Genomic DNA, 21,922 nt, shown 5'->3' with positions numbered 1-21,922 from the left:
CTTGACTACTAAACTACTTGTCATTCTGATCTCATCCACCTTTGCGGATCTATTTTTGTTTCTGTTTTTGTTTTTCTCGCATCCAATTGGGTTTGACAAATCTATTATCATCAAATCTTCCAAAAAAATATGAATCGGAGGCCAATTGGACGCACTGCAGAGTGAGACATGAGGGTTTTTTTTTTATGAATGAAGCGAGACATGAGGTTGGGGACAAAGCGGAAGCGAGTAGGAAGAGAAGTTGAAGAAAGTGGCCACTACTTGCACACAGCACGCTAGAAGAGAAGCACATGAAAGATGTGCGCTAGCATTCTCAAAAGCAAATTTACTTGATTCAGCTTGAGTACCGTAGTGCAAACCATTTACACTACTGAATTGGTATAGTTGCTCAAATCCTAGCTTAGGCTGCCTCGCGTTCTTAGAAAGTGTTTACATTTGCATTTGATGCGGCATTAGTGATGAGAAAGGGTTCCCTTCCTTTCGGACAACACCAGGAAGGTTGAAAGGCAAGCTGCAGACTACAGTAAACATGAACTGCAGCGCGACACCAAGGAAGCTTGCTCAGAGTCAAAACTGAATGGAACCGCAATACATATAATCTTAATAGACAAACAACTATCAAAGGGAATGGACCTACAAGCAGAGTTCATCCCCAGGGGACAATCATAATCAATTGGTAAAGCAACAACAAAATTGGACACACGCGTCCAGCTAACTTCTCCCGAACCGGACATGGGTGTTGCTGGCACCAAATCTTGACGACCAAAACCCATGCTTCTTTGCACTGGGTGAATAATTCGAGTTCGGTGATGCATAACCATGGTTGTGCCTTCGTGAGGGCTGAGGTGTGAAGTAGTCACCGCCGGAGATCTGGTGATTCGTGTACGGCTTCTTGGGTGTAGATGGAGAACCCCATGCATTGGATTTGTACTTCTTGAACGGTAGATCATCAAGATCATTGCCACCAGTCCAACCACCCCTAGCTTTGGATTTGTGCCGAGGTATGTCCATTCTGTCCTCGAAATGGGGGCTTTTCCTTTTACTTGTTTTACGGGCATCATGAGGAGCTGATCTTGCACTGGAGTCCTTTTTCCATTTTTCCTTTCTCTGACTGTGTGATGACGACTTGCCTTTCGACCGATCGAACTGTGGATAAAAGAAACAGATTGGCATAAATACACAGTTAACTCTTATCGGGCAGACAATGTGTGAGATACCTATAACAACCTTGGCATTCTTTGTGCAGCCACGTGCGAAGTGGCCTTCCTCGCCACATTTGTAGCACTCGGTTGGAGTTGAGATAGCGCTAGTTTCCCTGCGTTGCTTGGCACATCCCTAGAATAGAAGGTCCAATGTTAATCACCTGCCATGAGAAGCAACATATGGAAACAGTGCAAATAATAATTTATAAGCATAAAAACTTACCAGACCAGAATGACCAGATTTGGCACAATTGTAACAGCTAATTTGTTTGGGACAATTGTCAGCAACATCAAAACAGCATAGATGACCATTCTGATTACATACGTAGCATCTTATTTGCTGCATAATCGAAAACAGAGGCATTAACAAGGGGGAAGCTCTTCTAGATAATTCATGACTAGACCCTCTATGGATCTAAACTAGCAGCAGGGACACTATTGCACTACATAAATAGTTAGGTTTTAACAAAGGACACCTACCATATCCAGTCATTGCAGATTCAAAAAACTGTACATGCAAGATTCAGGGAACATGCTACCATTGAACAGAAGGTAAGGTCTGCCATAAAAATTACCCAGTTCATGCATACTACAGCCTAGTCACCTAGCCCAAACAAAATCTGCACTCAAAAGAAAAAATCTACCTCACATTTAATTCTTCTATATGCATTTTTCTTCAGACCAATACTAGAGGGAAATAGAGACTATCAAAATAAATACCAACAGACAAAAATTCAATTATGACAGCAAGGTAGCAAATTAACTAAAACAAGGCAAAGAAGCATTAACCTTAATATCATCCGGTGGGTATTCATTGGTACATCCAAACATATCATGACCTATTTCTCCACATCTTAAACACAAAGTGGATTGATGGTCATTCCTCTTGTGCTTATCAGGGCAGTCTTTCGCCATATGACCACCTTTTTTGCAGATGAAACAGTCTTGACCCTGTGAAAAGCATTACAATTTGTTTATTCTTGAGAATGCCAACTACAAGTACGAATTATAGCAAAAATAATTACAAGAGCAGGATATACAGAATATAGTACCAGAATAAATAACTAATACAGAAGATTCAAAGAAACAATGGAAAACTTCATCAGGCATGCATGATTATGAAAAGGAAGATTTCACAAATCATAGAAAGGTATCCCTCCTATTGACATGGTGTGAACAAGCATGAGAATAGGAAGAGTGAACTTAGTGAACAAAGCTGAATATTGGAATCAAAAGACAAACGGGCATGATGAACACAAAGGAGCTGATTGATGAAAACGACAGCAGATCTAATTGGAAGGAACATAAGCATTCTGCTAATGTTTGGCGTCCAGTGTGCTCTGTACAGAAAATCAGCAATAAATTTCCATTTCCCTAGAAACATGAGCGTTCATGCAGGAGCTAAACAGAAGGCAGTTACTGTAAAAATGTAGTGACAGGCTTAAGATATATTTCCATTTTGCCTGGACATACAAGCATTTGTAGACGCAAAAGCTAAACAGAATGATGATAAAAATGCTCCAATTTAGCTTAAGGTAAATTTCTTGATGTTCTCACAGCATGGGCAGGTACATTTTCATGATTGCAAGAATCGAAGCGTAAATAACGTAAAACATGTTAAAACTTAAGCAGATGTTGAAATATCCTCAATTACAGAAACATTGGACTTAAATAATAGGAACCAAATAGAATGCACACATCAAGGGCATGAATGGACATACCCAAGTCACCGAGTCATAATCCTTCGGAGTTAGGGAGACCAACCTGCGTGCACTGCTTTGCATTGTGCCCAAATAACCCACAAACAAAGCAAGGTTTCTTCCTCTTTTCCATTGGGCAGTTTGCTGCCACATGTCCTTCCTCGCTACAATTATAGCAAGTCTCCAACAATGTTTCCCCAGGATCGAAGTATCTCGGTATGCGCTGATCACAAGTAGAAACAGAACAATGGTAAGCTTTTGTCAGCAGCCACATGCAAGAAATTCAATTAGCAGTTGGCACTTACAAGAAGCTTCCTTAGAACCATATTGTCAGATGCAGGGACATCGGCCCCATCTTCAGTTAGCACCGATTCTGCTGTCCCAATTGGTCCCTCCTGAGTGCCACCAACCTGAAGCCGAAAAGAAGAAATCAATGAGTGCCTCTCCAGGAAAACCTTACATTTTTGTTTCCAATAAAAGCTCTTAACATCACATGTGAAGGTCTGCAATTCATCACTCTCGATTCATAAGCAACAGTAAAATAGGCATCTATCCGGCTTCATGGGGCAATGCCTACTAATATAGAAAGCACAGATACCTGCCTTTAGAAAATTTCGATCAAAACCAGCAAATACCTAGCCAGCACCAGTAGGAAGGCATAGACTAAGCAATGGGGGGCACTACTTTGGATTCCTACATCAGATAGATTCAGTAGCTTCCTCTGAGCTCACATTACAGGCAGTACAATCACACAGCTCCCAGCTCAACTTTGATTCTATCTGGGATTGCGTAGCTAAAATCACTGAACCAAACATGCCACCGGGGGCCTGAATCGAACACATCACTCATACCGAACGAGCACGAGCAAGGGGAAGAGGAAAGGGGAATGCTCAGGCTTACCTCCTCCTGCTCCTCGGCCTCGCCGGCGCCGTTGGCGGCCGCCGCTGCAGCCTCGGCCGCCTCCTTCCTGTGCTTCTTCCTATGCCTCTTCCGCTGCTTCTTCCTCTGCTTCCTCCGGGACTCCTCCGCCTCGCCGAGCTCCACCACGGCGTCCTCGCCGGCCTCCTCGTCGCCGGAGGACACCTGGAGCAGGTCGGCGTGCGCGGGGCGTCCGGCGGCCTCCGCCTCGTCGCCGGAGGACACCTGCAGCAGGTCGGCGAGCCCGGGGCCCCCGCCGCCGGACTCCCCGCGCCGCTTCCGCCGCCTCCGCCGCGCGCGCGCGACGATCTCCAGGCTGAGGTCCTCGTTGCCCACGTCGTCGTCCTCCTCCTCGCCGCTCCCGCCCCGGCGCGAGTGCCGGGACGGCGGGGAGCCGCCGACGCCGCTGTCTTCATCCAGGTCCGGGTCCCGCCGCGCCCTCGAGCGCAAGCGTTGAGCCATCGGCGGCGGCGGGGGGCGGAGCAAACCCTAGCACGCTCGATCTGGAGGCGGCGCTCGGGCGGTGGGGCGGGCGGTGGGAAAGCCCTTGGCCAGCTTCTCCCCGGGCCAGGGCTTGGGTTGGGTTCGTCTGCTCGTGCGGGCCCAGGAGAGAGACGCGCCGCTGCGTGTGCGACGGTGGGGTGGGACCCGCTCGTCAGGGCGCGATGGCGGCGACACGTGGAGATGGAGCAGAAGGGTGCACGTGAAATCCAGCGTGCGATGCCCGATCGACGGCTAGGGTGGAGTCTCGTGGAACTTGGAGAGGCAGATAGCACACCCGTAAATTTCCTCTCTATCGAGCGACAGCTTGAAAGGTGATACGCTTTTCAATCTCTTTTTTTTTTTGGCAATGATACGCTTTTCAATCCTGTATATATATAATTAGAGAGCTAAGTGACCGATCAAGTTCTAAGAATGCGTTTGTTTAGCTCTCCAATGCTACATTGTCGTTAAATTTAGTGGAAAGAACTGAAACAAATAAGTGGTTTTTTTCTCAAATTCCACAACCCTCGTATTGCACGATATAAATCAATCTATCTCCCACTTGATTGTGGCGCAAATATTAACCCCGTTCGGCTGGCTGCATTGGGCTTCTCTTGACTGGAGCTGCTGCAGCTAAAAGCAGCCGAGCAGCAGCCGGCTGTGTTATTTACACAACATGCTATTACAAATATATAGTTTGATCGGAAAAGACAGGTGTTGGTAGATAGGTATGAAAATACATCCCAAAGGGTAGTTTGGAGATTGTTACATAATATATTAAAACAAAAGAGGTTGTTTGTTATCTGCTATATACTCACATTTTTTATTGGAAAAAACAGTGTTCGTCTTCTCGTGCGGGCTCGGGAGAGGCGTGCCGCTGCAGGTGCGGCGGTGGGGTGGGACCCGCTCGTCAGGGTGCGATGTGCCGCGACGAGTGGAGGTGGAGCAGAGGGTGCGCGTGAAATCCAGCGTGCGATGCCCGATCGACGGCCAGGATGTAGTCTCGTGGTCGTGGAACGTGGAGAGGCAGACAGCACGTAAGGTGACCGTTCAAAAAGAAAAGACAGTTTGAAAGGTGATACACTATTCAATCCTGTATTTTTAAATCTAGAGAGCTACGTGACCAATCAAGTTCTAAGAATGCGTTCGTTTTAGCTCTCCAATTGTATATTGTCGTTAAAATTTAGAGCTAAAACACATAAGTGAGTTTTTTAGAATTCCACAACCTCCAACCTTCATTTGCACGATATAAAACAATCTATCTTCCACTTAATTGTGTTAGATTGTGGTGCAAATATATATACCCAACATGCTATTATAAATATATAGCTTGATGCCCCATAATGGTGGAAAAGACGGGTGGTTGATAAATAGGATTCTGAAAATTCATCATAAACCTTTCGGGTAGTTTAAAGATAGTTTTGTAATATATTAAAACAAAAAGGTTATTTGTTATATGCTATACACTCACATTTCTAATATAAAACACGACCAATTATGTACATAGATAAATATGCATGTATGATTCGTTTTTTTTCAGTCGTAATAATGATATTGCAAAAATACATATGTACTTGAACCCAAACTAAAATAACTTCCGCTCTCTGATGATTGCAATAATCATGTAGACAAATAGTTACATACCGCATAAATTACTTCAAGTCTCAACGGTATTATCTACTACAAAGATTAATGAACACGATGAGCAAACACCACTAATGTAGCGACATGTTTCTTCCATTTTCTCACGGGAAAGATAAGTTTTGTACAATATATCGAGTTTTTTTTTGCTTCGCACACTATTATGTAAGTTGCTTAAGAAAATACTATTTCATTCAATGGGTAATTCTCATTTCTTGTGTTATCTCTAGGACCTAAACCATTTAAGATGCTAATGTGGTGTAGTTGCCATTACCATATTTGCCTCTGAAACGTATATTATTTGCTCACCCGTGCTCCTAAGTTTATTTAATTATTTGAAAAATCTACATATTGTTGTAGTTCATTTGCCCATAGCATTAATTAGTTGTCATTTATGTTTTCTTTAAGACATCTTCTCACATGAACAAACATTATATAATTATGTTTATTAATTTATCATGCATTTGCAAAGGCGGGAAAATTTGGTAGTGTGCAGAAAAAAAATGTAGGGATAAGTCTTACATCTTAATTTTTATAGATTAATACACAGTAAGCATACTCATGCGAAAAATCAAACAAAACTGAAAAGGGAAATGCTTCGATTCGAAGTCGTCCGACATGACAATTTTTTTGGACACCATGCTTCCTTGCCAGGACACGTGGCTATAGATTAGCACCACGTGTCCAGCGAAGAAAAGATTTAGACCTTTTGGGCAGGAAGAAAATAATTAGTTGACGAAGGGGAGATGTGAAAAAAGTAGGTATATGAAAAAGAACTTGTAATATTTTTTTATGGATTTCGTTATTCTATTTCTTAAAAATTGAAATAATTTGAAATCCCCAAACTACCCCTTCCCGTTCCCTTCCAGTTTCCACCGTACGGCCTGCTCCCTAGTGCCTAGTCCCTACTTGGCGACTCCCCTCCGCCGCCGCCACGCCGCCGCCGTCTCCGGCTCCGGTCCCGGCCGCGGCCTCCTCTTCGGCGGCGCTGCCGGCGCCGCAGCTCCTCCACCACTGGAGGCGACCCAGTCGCCTAAAGGGTGACTCCGGCTCCCACTGTCGGGGTACGTACGTCGTCCACTAGTCCCCTTCCTCGCCGCTTCCCGATCTCCCCTTCCACGCGGCCGCACTCCTCCATTGCCTCCCCCTCGGCAAGCCACCCCCCAACTGATCGGCGTGGCGCTCCTCCGTCTCCGCCCCTAGGGTTTTTGAGTTTGTCGGATCTGACCCCTCCTCCCATTGCCATCCTCCTCCGCAGCAGGAGGAAGAGGAGATGCCCGTGCCCCACCAGGAGGTCGCCGCCGCCGACGCGGACGCAGCGCAGCCCATGGAAGGTGTACTGTGCGCCTAACTCGTTTTCTGCCTTGCTTCACTCTGATTTCTAGTGTGGTTCGGCATTGTGCCGCATTAGGAACCTGAGTATGTTGTGTCCGTTGGCGTGATCCTGATTATAGTGCGTACGTGGCTGGCTGTTGGCAGTGGTGGCACAGACAGAGGTGGCGAGCACGGCGGAGAGCCAGCCAGTGGAAGATCTGCTGACATTGCGGTTCACGTGGACAATCGAGAACTTCATCCAGTTCAACGTGAAGAAGCAGTACTCAGAGGTTTTTGTCGTTGGCGGGTTCAAATGGTGAGCTTCTGATCCCTTGCGTTGTTCCAGGAGCAGCAGCCATGGATGTTTTTATTTTTTTTAATTATTTACCCTGTGTTGTTTTTGAGTATCCATAACAACTGTTAGCCTTCATGCAGGCGTATGCTGATTTTCCCCAAGGGGAACAATGTGGACTACTTCTCAATGTACTTGGATGTTGCTGACTCAACTAACCTCCCGTATGGTTGGAGTCGCTATGCTCAGTTTAGTCTGGCTGTTGTAAACCAGATCCAGCCAAATTATACGCTACGCAAAGGTGCAGTCTTGCTTCATGCTGTGCTGTCCATAATTACCTGTTATAAATGTGCACTTAAATATAGGGGGGAATAAATGTTAGGCTTCTTATGATTATGAAGGGAAGAATGCGAGTCTAACGTGGTTAATCTATAAAATGTTATGTGCCAAAACAGCACATATAAACATGGGAATATAAGGTTTTGAACAAACTGCAATTTTCACCTAATCTATCATTATGCCTTTGCCTGAAAAGTTGCCGGTTTTAAATATTTTTCTTGTATCAGTCTGGAATCTGTTAACCTTATGTAGTGGTTTTGTGGCTATTTCAACTTTTATGATCCCATTTTGGATGGCATTGTAGGCAGTCTTCTTAATATGGTTGTGCATAGACTAGTATCATTTCTCTGAATTTGAATACTAAATTTTGAATTCCCTTAATTCGTAATGAAGCCTCAATTAAACACGCAACATTGTGCCATACTGCCATGTAATGCAACCTTAATGTCGAGTAAAAATTGTTAGCTACCAACATTACTACTATTGTGAAAATCTGCCAACTTTAGTCAAGTCAGTACAACTGGTTAGATTATCACCATTTGTATAAAAGGTGACTGTTGAGACACAGAATGATCAATCAGCTGCAAATACTATCAGTCAACTGTTTTCCTGGCTAATCTATAAACATAGAATATGCTAATTAATGTTTCTTAGGTTGTAATGTTTCATTATGGTTTGAGAGTGAATACAATATAAATGAAGAGTAAACCATAGCTGTTGATCATGACATGTTGGAAGTATTGATATTTTTTTCAGAACCGTAATAACCAGTTCTCGTGGGTGCTAACTTGGTGGCAGATCCATGCCTAGCACCTAATTTGCGATTAGGTGGGTGGTGGTCCTAGGTGTCTAGGTGGGATGGTTGCCCATAGTAATTTATAATGTATGTTCAATGGTTGATGATGGATTGATTTTGCTGTTCTATCTATATTTACTTGGGTATTCTGGCTACGAACATTTGGTCCATTTCCAAAGATAAGATCTGGGTTGTAAGCCCATGCTTGCAAATGCAATGCAACATGTTTTTTTTTAAAATTTTTTTTGTATCTGATTAATAAGGATGCATATTGTTCTTGATCTACTGATGCTGATACCTTTATTTGCCAATGATTCTTTCTACAGATGTATCTAGCACTAACCTATTGTTGCTTTTGTGTCTGCAGATGCCCAACATCAATTTAATGCTCGTGAGAGTGATTGGGGTTTCACATCTTTTATGCCTTTGAGTGAGCTCTATGATCCAAGCAGAGGTTATCTTGTGAATTATACTGTTGTTGTGGAGGCTGAGGTTTCTTTCCGCAGAATGGTTGACTATTGGGCGCATGACTCAAAAAAGGAAACAGGTTATGTGGGTCTGAAAAACCAAGGAGCTACCTGTTATATGAACTCTCTTTTACAAACACTGTACCATATACCGTACTTCAGGAAGGTGCTATACCATGCATTTACATTCTAGGCATTCTTCCTACTGCTCTTCACTGATTATTTTCTCCTGCTTTAAGGCTGTGTATCATATGCCAACCACTGAAAATGACATGCCATCAGGAAGTATTCCCTTGGCGCTTCAGAGCCTTTTCTACAAGCTCCAGTACAGTGACAGTACTGTAGCTACAAAAGAGCTGACCAAATCTTTTGGATGGGACACATATGATTCTTTCATGCAACATGATGTACAAGAGCTCAACAGAGTTCTCTGTGAGAAACTTAGGATAAAATAAAGGTAACATAATGGAATTTTTTGCATAGTGCATTTTTCTTTTTGTTAACCTCACATCTTCTTAGGGAACTGTCGTAGAAGGAACAATGGAGCAATTATTTGAAGGTCATCACATCAATTACATCGAGTGCATAAATGTTGACTATAAATCTAACTGCAAGGAGTCCTTTTATGGTGCGTGCCGTCTTTTTTTCCTGGGTTTACATTAATTATGTTATGCTGTTTATTGACTAGGTGCTCTATGGCCTTGCAGATCTTCAACTTGATGTCAAAGGTTGTCGTGATGTGTACTCGTCGTTCGATAAATATGTTGAAGTTGAGCGTCTGGAGGGTGATAACAAGTATCACGCAGAGAATCATGGTCTACAGGTAAATTGAGATGGTAACTTAAGCTTGAGTTGCTGCACCTGTATTTATCAAAATGTTTATGTGACTTGTATCCAGTCACTGGGATGGGAAATGTTGGAGTATAAGTGAATTGCCCTCCATTCCCTATTAGCTTAAGCTTTTGGGTTGAATTGGTTGGTGCATGCAACTCAATGAAATAACTGAAATATATAGCCATATAGGGAACCTGTCGACTACATATGATATGCCTTAGAGATCTAGTTCCTTTTTCTATTTGATAAACAAAGTTTGCAACTTGTATGAGAACTTTTGTCTTCAGTTTGTTTTGATTCTGTCTTGGTGACTTGATTCAATCTTGATATCGCAGGATGCGAAGAAGGGTGTTCTCTTCCTTGATTTTCCTCCTGTTTTGCAACTCTAGCTGAAACGCTTTGAGTATGATTATATGAGAGATACCAATGTTAAGGTTTGTTCTGGTGATAACATTGCATTTTGTTCAACTAATTATATGTGCACTTGTAAGACCTGCTAGGCCAATGGCATCTCTTTAGGATATGCTTGTTGTTAAGAACTTCATCATGTTAACCGGAAAACACAAAATTGAGTTATGAAACCTCTCTTATCTTAACATGGAATCATTCTTAGGCACAGATCTGCTTTACTGCCATAATAAAATGCTCTGGAGCTTTGGTGGAGGTTCAAATGAACTGAGGTTGCCCGAGCCCACCTAGGTCATGTAAACTATCAGGGTGTGAACTTGGTTTTGCTCGTAGTACTTCCTCTTTTTAGGTATATGATGTTTGAACTAATTAGCTTGTCCGAGCGTCACATATTTAAGAATGGCGGGAATAACCTTTATATGTGCATGTCTTTATTTTAGCTTTGGATTTTCAAAAGCTGATTTCTAAAGCTATTTAGCATCTTAATTTTCGGATTGGTTCTTAATGTGGAAGAAGTAAGCAATACCTCTAGGAACAATTGGCAACCTCAGAAATTGTCTCTCAATATCGACACAAAGATTTATTTTGATTGTTGATCAGGCCATTTCTTGGCAGAATTAATTACATCAACTACGTGAAAAATGAAATTTAGCTACTCTGTACAAATAAGTTTTCTTGTCAATTGTGCAGGATATTTTGTTTTAGGAATATTCGTTTTTGCCCATCTAGCAATCACTTTCCAATATCAGGCTTTTTACAGGTTAATTGATAATTTGGTTATATGTTTAAGCCATCTTAAGTAACTCTTTCTGTTGTGACTTAATAGTAACCACACAGCCTTGGAGGCTTCACATCTGCATTTTCTTATCCTTTGTTTTTTCAGCCTTTTTCCTTCCTATAGCTTTTCCTTTCTGCGTGGTTTCATTCACCAAGCATTAATGTAAACCACAGGAGCAACAACATTAACAATTTTCAGTCAAGAAACATCAAGTAGTTTTGACATTAGTTTTCATGCACAGAGAAAAAAGAACAGATTGCTTTAAGTCCCTGCATCATCTGTTGAAAATGATGCTTTTTAGGAATGATTTTTTATTCCTTGAACTTGCAGGAGAGCTGCTCATAGTTGTGTTAAGAAGCAACGAAAGACAACAATCTGAGTAACAGTGCTGGGGTGCGATCCAGAACACCAAACAAAACAAACCCAAAATAAAAAAAACAAAACAAAAGCACTCACGCACACAGAAGACCAGCAGGCCTTACAACATACACTATCAACTAAAGCAGCAGATACCCCGCTTTGCACCAGCCATGACCCTAAGTGAGGTTTTATCCCAGATGCTTGTCACCAGCTTCTCAACATCTGGCTGCAAGTTCTGAAACACACCCACCCTTTGCAATATTTCCAAATCATCCAAACTGTTATGATGATGAGCGAATTGAGTCAGTGGTGCACTTTGGGTACAGAGGCCACCACCCTTCTTAGAATGAAAAATGATGGATGTGCATAGCAATTACAGTCAATCTAAATGTTTTGAAGACCTATTCTTTTGTTCCTATTCTGAGTTTGTCATGTCTATTATATATGCTTGCTTGCTCAGATTAATGATCGTTACGAGTTCCCTCTGCAACTTGATCTGGATAGAGATGGTGGCAAATACCTTGCTCCAGATGCAGATCGAAGTACAAGAAACCTTTATGCTCTTCACAGGTAATGCCTTTTTAGTCACTCATACCATTTACTGTAACATCTTTGTATGGCTTTAAAATCTGTTAGTTTATTTACTGGACTGTGACATGTTCTTTTTGTTATGGTCTTTGAGAGTTCGAAGCGCAAGAGAATTTCTAGTTGTCCCATCTAAAAACAATTGCAATTTGTTTTACCAACATGCTATATTGCTATGTGGAGCATACTATGCTCTAGTAGACAGAAGTTTAAAGAAATTGATAGATCATGTGCAGTACAGTCACATGCATGTGCAGATTTTCATATAATATATGATCAAGGCAGCTCTTTCTAAGAATCATTACATACCATTCACAGTTTTCTTCTTATTTATTGTGTAGAGGGCCAGTGGCAGTTTGTTAGAATCATATTTTCAGTGTAGTAATAGTGTTCAATGACCTCATTGCTCCTTGCTGTTAGGTGTAATTGTGTATTGCAGTAATATAATGTGCAAGGGTACCTGTGTTGTACCATCCTTGAGTTAAGGACAGTTTAGGAACTCCACTCTAGTCTATGGTTTTCTCTGTAGATTCATCTCTTGTACACTATATGTGCCCTTTGATATCTACCACTGAATACAAGAATACAGTTCATTTTCCTTTCTCCTCCACCATCTAAGCCAAACTTGCTTCTTGCATTTTTGTTGTGTACTAATACTGTTTATCTGCTTTCAATCAGTGTTCTCGTTCATAGTGGTGGGGTACATGGTGGCCACTACTATGCTTTCACACGGCCCACTCTGTCTGAGCAATGGTAGGCTTTTATATTGGTTTATTGTTTTGGCACATTTACTTGACTAGTTGCTAGATAATTCAGTTAATTTTCCTTGTGCTTAGCTATTTAATGGTTGAATATAACTATACTATATTGCTGTCTTACAATCTTAAATTGAAGAACCAAAATTAGCCAACTAAATCTGTGTTTATTATGTGCTGGATGACCAATGATTGTGTTAGCAGAGGTGTTTTAGGCCTATTGGACTGGACTCTTGATGGGCCTGCGCCCGGCTTCCTCAGGCTGGCGCCCACAGCCCATGCGGCTGTGTGCCCTAGCTGGTTATGGTAGGTTTACCTTTGTACGGCAAGGATCCTGTGATTGGTGCTATTTCTATAAACCATCCTAGGGTTCCTTGCCTATATATGTACATGGCTATTGCCCTCCATGATTAATACATTCCATTCTAGTGCCACCTACCTTCCTTCATGGTATCACGAGTCTGGGTAATCCGCCCGGCTCCCCCTCTTCCGCTGCCCTAGGTGCACCGCCAAGGCTGCACCTCCCCTGCACCATTGCCAGGCTGCGCCCCCGTGCACACTGACACTGCGCCAAAAAGGGCCTATACAGTGAATCAGGTATGCAGCTTTCTTATGAAATGATGCTGTCAAATTTTATGATGTCAGTTTTGTACACCATAGTTATATCATCCTTGCTTGGGCACAAATATGCCGTGCGTTGTGGTGTTGATAGCTGCATCTTTGCGAGATTCCTTAGAGTCGTTGAAAATTTCAGTAAATAGATTAAGGATCTTTTGGTTTGTCTTGGTAGTTCAGAGAAATCAGTTGTAGTCCGTTTTATCTGAATCTATGCTTGAGCAGAATGATTTCACAATCGCTGCCACCAAAGAAAGACATTTGTAGAAATGTGGTAGATCATTACCGAAACCACTTTCCTTAACTAAGGACATGTACATTCACATCACCAGCTTGGTCACTATGGATCCATCGCAACCACTGTGTTTTTGATGGCGGCACCCCCAACTTGGCTACCATCGTCTCAGCCTTCAAAGAAGAAGTGCGGCAGTGGGCCTTGGCAGGGGCTCGAGGAGTGTCCCATCTTCTCGCTCTTGCCCCTCCTGTTTCTTAGTTGGATGTGTTGCTGGTCAGGTTTTGGTCAAGCTGGTCAAGCTTTTAGCTTTTATCTTAGAGCGAGTTTTAACTAGCTTTGTTAAGGGTGGCTACAGACCCTCCAATCTGTAGCTTGGTGTACTGGAGGCTCTTTTTTCCTCCTTTCTTCTCCTTAATATATTGAGGCGCAGTTCTCCTGCGTTTTCGAGAAAAAAAACTAAGGACATGTACATTCACATCACCACTTTTCATTTCTGTTGCACTTTACTGTAACATGCCTACGTTGTTTTATATTCAGATTCCAATAATTTACAAAGCACCGTTAATATGATTTTGTCACCTGCAGAACCGTCACTCATATGAGAAGCCAGTCCGAATTTACAATTGAAAATGTTGCAACCGAGCTGGTCTCATGATGAAGGCCTAATTGCTTCGGTATCAAAGTAGCAGCGAAAAGGGGGCAATCGGGAATTTAGACCTCCAGGTGGAAACTTCAAGTTGTTGGCCGTTTCAGGGGATGCCATCTGCCATGGCCCTCGATTCAGTTCTTTGAGCCGCCGTCACCAAGGGTATATTCAGTTCTGCAATGATGATTTTTTCGGGATTTTCCATCTTCCCGCCACGTCAATGGCGCGGAGCATATTTATTCACATTTCCATTTCGGTCGGGTATAAGGGTTCCCCAAGGGTATATATTTTGCCTCATTAGTAGAGCAAAGTTGGGTACATAAATTTTGGTAGGGGGTGTGTATACAGGTTGGGTGCGGGTATAGTTGTGGCATGGCTTGACGTCCACGGTGTTTCTTTCTTGTCCTAGTGCTGCAACGATGGCTGACTGTAAATGGGCTCCAATTTTCAGCCTCCATTAAATGAATGTGAAAAAAAAATGTATTGCAGCGCATCATTGTTTTTGGGGATAAAGTCTTCTTTTTTTTCTATCATTGCTGGTGAAAGTAGGTGGTTCTGCTCGGACAAACTTGATTTACCACCATTCACGAGCTCCGTGGCTTGTGGGTATTGTTTGGCTGTTCCGGTGTATCCACGGTGCTCGCATGGGATCTTAATTCTTAACCTTAGGAAGCTGCTCGGTTTCAAAGTCGACTCCAAGCCTGAAAATTTTTAAAATTGCTCTGGCTTCTATGAAGTTGGTGAAAAAACATCAGCTGGCTCCCACATGCCATTCGGAGGGGCGAGACTCCTGCACGGGGACCTGTCCCACTGACATGTGGCCCTCACAGTCCAGTGGGGCCCACAAGTCAGTGGTGCAGAGTCCCTCTGCAGTACCAGTACTATTTTGGAGCTAGAGCTGGATAGCTCTACCCAACATAGGCAATTTTTTTTCTTTGTTCAAAAAAAACATAGGCAATTTTTTGAAAAGGAAGGAATTGCCATTTGCTGAATGCAATCACATAAAAATCTCAATGAAGAAATTATCTTCCACACACTGACACACCCATATAAATAAGAGGAATAAAAAATAAAATAAACTAGAAATTTTCGTGAGAACGGCAATCTCGGCCGTTCGTTCTTTGATCCAACGCCCCACCCTGCTCCCGTTGGTTTGAAACTCCGAGAGCAACAACACGCGTTTGGCGTTCTCCCTCCCTCGTCCCAGCTCCTCGCTGCTGCAGCTGCTTCCCCACTCACCAATGCAGCAGCCGTCGCCGTCGGGGGCCGCCGCTGGAGGAGGAGGAGGTGAGGAGGACCCCTTCCACGACATCGTGATCCCCCCGGAGCACCTCCTGCCGGGACTGGACGACGACGACGGGCGCGCGTACATCGGCGGCGGCGTCGTGGCGGCGGTCGCGGAGAAGGACGAGCGGCGGTGGCTGGCGGTGGTGCAGCCGGGCGGCAGCGACGGCTGGGAGAAGCGGCTGTCGATGACGTACCAGGGGAGAGCGTACGTCTTCGACTCCGTGCCCCCGCAGAAGGTGAGGCGCGGGTGGCGAGCTGCCTGGCTTCTTGGGCAGAGCTATTTCTTTGTAGAGATGAAGGAAAGAATTTCTTTCTTTTTCTTTGTTCTTCGCCAAAACTGCTTGTTTTGTCTCTTTTTTTTCTCTCTCTTGGAATTGTTCATCCGTGTTCCTGGACAATTGGAGAGTTCCATTTCCATCTGTTGGTTGACAGAGTTGGATTTACTGTTTGTTTTTTTGCGTAGCCGGCAGCGTGTTCAGCACTTCAGCTATAAACTGAACTCAGGTTTTATTAGACCTTGCATTGCATGCCATCGCACAGTGTTTCATAGCATGCCATATTCGGAACACAAATTAATGCAGATTTGTGCCAGGGCTTCTTTGGCTCTTGCATTGCAACTCATGAGTGGACCTCTGCTCTGTTCTTCTTATGCCATCTCAGTGTTCATCACTTCCTGGTCCTTATCTAGCTGCAAATTTGGTCTCTGAACATCATATTACCAACATTTGGAATCACATAAACGTTGCTATCAATTAGTACCATGCCTCTGCTTTCTTTTCTTTTTATTTTTTTTTTTAAAAAATCAATAGATGTCATCACAAACTATGGGTTTCGGACATAGGTGTCTTCTCCCTTGTCACTAACATGTGGGACCAAAACCTATGTGTCTGTCTCAGTTTATGACATGTGATTCAAAACCACACACCTTGCTTTTTTCGCCCTTCTTTTTTGAGAGCAACCACACACTTTGCTTTATCAGTTCGCAATGCAAAGACTGCAACACCCAGGGGCGAAGCCACGTTGGGCTTGCCGAGTGCACGTGCACCAGGGAAAAAAACAAAGATTCAATGGTTAACATCTAAATTTTCCAAGGAATGAGATTTTTTTACACGTGTATACTGAGGTGTGCACTCGGGTCCACTATGCTCTAGCTTTGCCCCTGGCAACACCTACAACACTAACTATAGACCTCTGATGCAGGTTGAGACCATTCTCATGCTTCTGAACGGCTACGAGCTTGCTCCTCCTCAGAGCTCGAGACCGCAGCCCACTCACCTGGTAAACCATGCTTCATCGTTCAGACAACACCCATTCAAGTGTTCCCCTCCTTTTACAGATGAGATAAACTTTAGCACTCTGAACGTTTCACACACCAGGTGCAGCCGATTGTCGTGCCCCGGGACTTCGACCGGACGGCGGCCGTGTCGCGGTACCGGGAGAAGAGGAAGAGAGCACGCTCAAGTTCGACGTCGAGGCCGACTTCTCCATCCGGAGTGAAATCGCCTCCAGGTGCACGTACGCACGGATCATCCGTCTTCAGCACAGCTCAGCTCTTCAGGCGACTCTTTGGATTCACCTCCTGTTTCTTGCGCAGGAGAGGGAAGTTCGTGTCGTCAGAGAAGAGCTCTGGAAAGTCATCGTCAGTGACACGGTAGCAGGTTGACTGGTTCGTCAGAAGAGTGCCACACTGCCTGATCTTGGAGTTCTTCCCATGTTGGATGGGACCTCTGCAGCAGAGTGTGCTACAGCAAGATTGATTACTACTAGTTCGACTCTTGCGACGACCTCCGTAATTCGGGTGATTAGCATGTACCATGATGTACTTATTTTTTTTGATTGATCTGCCGTGTCATTGGACAACTGGCAAGCTGTAAAAGGTGAATAAGAAATTCAGAAATTTACCACGACTCAGGCGCCTGTAGCTCAGTGGATAGAGCGTCTGTTTCCTAAGCAGAAGGCCGTAGGTTCGACCCCTACCTGGCGCGATTTTTCTTGCGTCGTATTTTTTCTCAGGAATGGAGATTGGCTCTTTTTTTTAAAGGTTATTATTATGTCGTTTTATATTTTTTGAAAGATGAAGATTTTTTAATATAAGAAGAAGATGCTTCAACAGTCCAGCTGAGGCCTGAGCATAAAACTGCGAATTTACTGAAATGAAGTGTCCATGGACGGCCGTCAAAGAAAAATTATTGCACATTTGTCCCATTACAAACCATAAATTTGTTTGGATTCAAATTCGTTGACTGTCTCTGTTGACCCACGACCCTTTCATGATTATTCTCCTCTTCTTGAGAGAGGACAACATCACCATAGTTTATTTTAAGCTCGATCTAGTGCGACGAAGAACGTGATTATTGTCATCCATCACTCCACACAAGTCGTCACTCAAATTGGAGCTCAGAGTTCTTTTAAACTAAGTTTTCTAAACCTTATATTTTTTAAAAAATAGTTAAACTAATTAATTTATCCTAAATGTCATATACTTAAAAAGGAAGGAGCGATTTCTATTGTCTTAGGCCGTGTTTGGATCCCACCGCCTAAAGCAAAATGACTAAACTCTAGTTACTTTATAGGGACTAAATTTCCAAACAAAGTGACAGTGACTAAAAACGTTTAGTCCTATTAGCCTCCAAAGAGCTAAAAAGTGCTAAAAGGAGTAGTTGAGTGGGCATGCCCCTCATTTTAGTCACTTTATTTGGAACTTTAGTCCTCTTTAGTCACTTCATCCAAACAGAGGTGACTAAAATTTAGTCACCGCTTTTAGTCACTTTGCTTTAAGAGGAGGGATCCAAACACCGGAGTAAGCTGGTTTGCAGTCACCAGACAGCAAGGCCCCCAGAGTCGTGCTTAGAAACATATTATACGCATAACACACATAAACAAGCTTAAACACATCCTCCATTTATTTTATTTCACGGTACACAATTTGCATTCTAGCGTATTATAAATTTAGTGCCATTGGGTTCATATTTAATTTAATGTCCATTCGAGGAATACGGCAGTCTAATTCATAGTAGGTTAAGTTATCCATAAGTAATCATCAGTTTACCATCTATGTGGTGGCGCAAGGACGAAGCGTCCGCCTCCTGTAACTCACCATCACTTTCCCTTTCGGCTCCGGGGAAACCTTCAACCAGTCGGTCTCCGGGAAGGAAGACACCAACTCGAGCTCAAAGTTCCTCAGCAAATGGCTCCATATCACCTTCACCTGCATGTAGGCGTAGGCTTCTCCAGGGCAGGCATGCCTTCCACCACTGAACGCCGTGTAACAGAACTTGCCACCACCAGCTCTGTCTTCCTCCCTTCCCGGACCAAACCGGTCCGGGTCGTACACATCCGGATCCCTGTAAACGTAAGGAATGTTGTTGTTGATCACCAGAGGGCTTGCTACGGTGTGCCCTCTTGGAATCTCATACTCGTGGCCCTCCCTCGTCCGCACGGTGAAGTTCCTGTGCATAGGGTGGTAACGGATCATGGCCCTAGTGGTTCTTCAGAACCCAACTTGATTCTTACATATTTTTAGTTCCAAATTATATAAGATTAGAGCTTGGTTCTTTAGAGCCCGGCTCTTAATTAGATTATCTAAGTCAAATTTTAAGGTTCTTTACCACCCCTACCTGTGCACCTTGCGGAGAAATGTTGGCGCAGGAGGGTGCATCCGGAGCGCCTCCTTGATGCAGCTGTGCAGGAAGCACATCTCCAGGAGGGTGTTGTAGTCTATGTGCTCCCCATATTTCTTCAGAATCTGCTGCTGCTCCTCGATGGCAGCCTCTAGGCACTGTTTGTGGCTCAGCAGGCGAGCTCCAGTCCATGTGCTGGTGCTGGAGCTCGTGTGCTTCCCGGCGAAGAGGATGGCGATCACTAGCCCGGTCACCTCGGCATCGGTCGTGGGGCGGCCGTCTTTGTACTTGGAGTCGATCAGGTTCTGCAGCACATCGTCCTGACGAAAATGGCTCGAGCTCTTGCGTGATCTCACGACCTCGGCGAACAGTTTCGAGAGCCTAGCACGGGCCTTGTCACGTCGCCGGGTCGTCGGCGATGGGGCGTACGGGAACAGCAAGCTGGTTAGGCGCAGGCTGTTGTCTGTGAGTTCATGGAAGGTCGAGAAGACCTCATCGAACATCTTCTCCCGGACCTCTTTCCCGAGTAAGCAGCGGGCGGAGATCAGCATTAGTAACTGCTCGAGCTCTTGCTTTAGATCAGCAGTTCCTTGCTGTCCCCATTTCAGAAAGTAGTTCTGTGAAAAAAAAATAGTTTGACATAACCTTGATTTTTTCTTCACGTGTCAAGCAGCCCATGGCAGGGAGTTCCTATGTGTAGAGACGACCACACGTGACCGTGACCATCATGACCATACCATGATCGTGAGTTCGTGACAGCTATAATTTGTAACGTAAGTACTCCCTTGGTTTCAAATTATAATTAAGTTATTCTAACTTTGTTGAAGAGTCAATTTATTTTTATATTTGATCAAAATTATAGAAAAGATTACTTATAGCATCAAATAGATATATTATAAAAGTATATTTAATGAAGAATCTAATGCTATCATAAATGTAAGTACTTTACTAGATAAACTTGGTTAAACTTTAAATATTTTGATTCTCCAAGAAAGTTGGAATGATTTATAATTTGGAACGGAGGGAATACATGCATGTGTACACGTTATAGCTGGTTTTTGTTTTTTTTTTCGTGAGAGGTGCCACACAATTTAGTGACGAAGTTGAAAAAAGAAAATCAAAACTCCATGTGACAAATGTTGGAGATGGGCACATGGCCATTTGTTCTTGCTCATATTTAGAGTTGGGATGTTTGTAGATTACGTAGAACAGTCTCATGTTAACAATTTGCAGTTGTGACCATATATCATCGAATAATGTACAAGGAACCAAAATATGAATATTCTGTTATTACTCACCTCAACTTCCTGAAGCATGGGACCAACATGGCACCTCAACTTCGACGGTTTCAGTGCATCGACGTAGAACCGATTCTGCTCGGTTCGGGTGGCGATGTCTACGCCATAGCCAACCTCCTTGCCCAGCATGGGCACAGTGAACTCAAGGATCTTACCATGACTAATCTCAGACTCCAATCCTTGATAGAAATGAGCCGACACCTCCGGTCCAATCAGGAATGTTGTTTTCAGTCCAAAGAAACTTATCGTGAACACACTTCCTAACTTTGCGTACTGCTCATGGATCATCGCTCCAAAACCCTTAGTACGAAGTGTGTGTAAAAGTAGAATCATAGAACCGATGCCGGTCACCGCAGGGGGAGGCGGCGGCCCATCGCCGCATGCCGGATCAACCATCACTCTTGCTGCTGCTGAAACCGTTGCGATCACTGCAGCGATGAAAACAAGAGCTATGGCGAACAACACCGCACCATTTGTCACATCCATGCCGCTGTATTCAGCAGTGATGGAGTAACACGAACAGCAGCACTGCATTAAGAACAAGCATGGAGACGAATGAAGAGCTGCAAGTACTAAACAGTAAACCCTACGTAAATGGCTTTATTTACAATACACATATATTTTTTTACATATACAAATATAGCCAAATAAACAAAAGCAGCAATTGCTGGGTTGCAGTTTGGAATCTCTATCTCTTTTAACTGTGTAAATCTAGAATCCAAGATCAGAGAGCATCACCCATACCAGCACAAAAGCAGTGGCTCCTCGATCCGATCCTGCTGCCAAAATCAGTTGGCGCCTGCGCGTTCCTTTTAAAGGGACCCGGCGGCGCTGTAGGGTCGCCGTGGCAGCGTCACCGGTGACGCCCGTCACCGTCGACCCCATTAAATGTTGGAAGGAGAGACGGTAGGATGAGCAACTGCTAACTGACAACGGCCACCGCCAACACTGCACGCCGACGGCGACGACGGCGTGACCGCAGTGGTGGAGGGCAGGAATAGGTTGCACCGGCGAAGACGACGGCGACCACCGCTAGAGCTGAGGGACGACGGCCGCGACGTGGGCAAGATGGTGCCGCAGAGAGGTATAGATAGGGCCACGTGATGATTTGCGTGCAGGTAGGGGTGGGTTGAGGGAGAGATTCGATCGTTCGGTTCAAAACAAACTGTGGAAATTCCTGATAGATTTTTTTTTACTTTGCAGGGTGTTTGATTTAAAGAATTATGCATGAGTGATTCAAGAAACATGTTAGAATTACGAAAGTACCGGATAATTATGATTAGCTAGCAAGGTGCCCCGCGCGATGGCTAGCTAGTTTTTGCCAATCTTTATGTATTTTCTAGACAGTG

General features: G+C 43.8%; 2 protein-coding genes, 1 non-coding gene and 1 pseudogene across 3 annotated transcripts; 2 read left to right on the top strand and 2 right to left on the bottom strand.

The window, feature by feature from the left end:
* Positions 1-535: 535 nt before the first annotated feature.
* Positions 536-4,371, bottom strand: LOC120644721 (zinc finger CCHC domain-containing protein 7-like). Its single transcript, XM_039921407.1, has 7 exons — positions 3,803-4,371; positions 3,208-3,312; positions 2,967-3,125; positions 1,992-2,153; positions 1,426-1,542; positions 1,228-1,335; positions 536-1,146 (listed from the first exon to the last, which is right to left on the bottom strand). Exons 1-7 carry the CDS (start codon positions 4,280-4,282, stop codon positions 712-714), a joined length of 1,566 nt encoding a protein of 521 aa, XP_039777341.1. The 5' UTR covers positions 4,283-4,371; the 3' UTR covers positions 536-711.
* Positions 4,372-6,795: 2,424 nt separating this feature from the next.
* Positions 6,796-17,605, top strand: LOC120644720 (annotated as a pseudogene).
* On the top strand, positions 17,568-17,640 carry TRNAR-CCU. The gene has a single exon. It is a non-coding gene; the product is annotated as a tRNA-Arg (tRNA).
* Positions 17,641-18,511: 871 nt separating this feature from the next.
* LOC120644719 (obtusifoliol 14-alpha demethylase-like) lies at positions 18,512-21,351 on the bottom strand. The gene is made up of 4 exons (XM_039921406.1): positions 21,318-21,351; positions 20,574-21,101; positions 19,273-19,892; positions 18,512-19,104 (listed from the first exon to the last, which is right to left on the bottom strand). The coding sequence occupies exons 2-4, from the start codon at positions 21,057-21,059 to the stop codon at positions 18,708-18,710; spliced, it is 1,503 nt and encodes a 500-aa protein (XP_039777340.1). The 5' UTR covers positions 21,060-21,101; positions 21,318-21,351; the 3' UTR covers positions 18,512-18,707.
* Positions 21,352-21,922: the final 571 nt, after the last annotated feature.

This window comes from Panicum virgatum, chromosome 8K (genome assembly GCF_016808335.1).
Source record: "Panicum virgatum strain AP13 chromosome 8K, P.virgatum_v5, whole genome shotgun sequence".
NCBI lineage: Eukaryota > Viridiplantae > Streptophyta > Magnoliopsida > Poales > Poaceae > Panicum > Panicum virgatum.
Note: the sequence above shows the minus strand (reverse complement) of the source record. Positions and strands in the feature narration are given on the sequence as shown.

Excerpts from the sequence above, each read along its gene's own strand:
- LOC120644721 (XM_039921407.1), bottom strand. The coding sequence starts at position 4,282 with ATGGCTCAACGCTTGCGCTCGAGGGCGCGGCGGGACCCGGACCTGGAT. Across the intron at positions 2,154-2,966 it reads ATGCAAAGCAGTGCACGCAG|GGTCAAGACTGTTTCATCTG; the intron begins GTTGGTCTCCCT and ends TGCTTTTCACAG. Across the intron at positions 1,543-1,991 it reads ACCCACCGGATGATATTAAG|CAAATAAGATGCTACGTATG; the intron begins GTTAATGCTTCT and ends TCGATTATGCAG.
- LOC120644719 (XM_039921406.1), bottom strand. The coding sequence starts at position 21,059 with ATGGATGTGACAAATGGTGCGGTGTTGTTCGCCATAGCTCTTGTTTTC. Across the intron at positions 19,893-20,573 it reads CCATGCTTCAGGAAGTTGAG|AACTACTTTCTGAAATGGGG; the intron begins GTGAGTAATAAC and ends TTTTTTTCACAG. Across the intron at positions 19,105-19,272 it reads TTTCTCCGCAAGGTGCACAG|GAACTTCACCGTGCGGACGA; the intron begins GTAGGGGTGGTA and ends CCCTATGCACAG.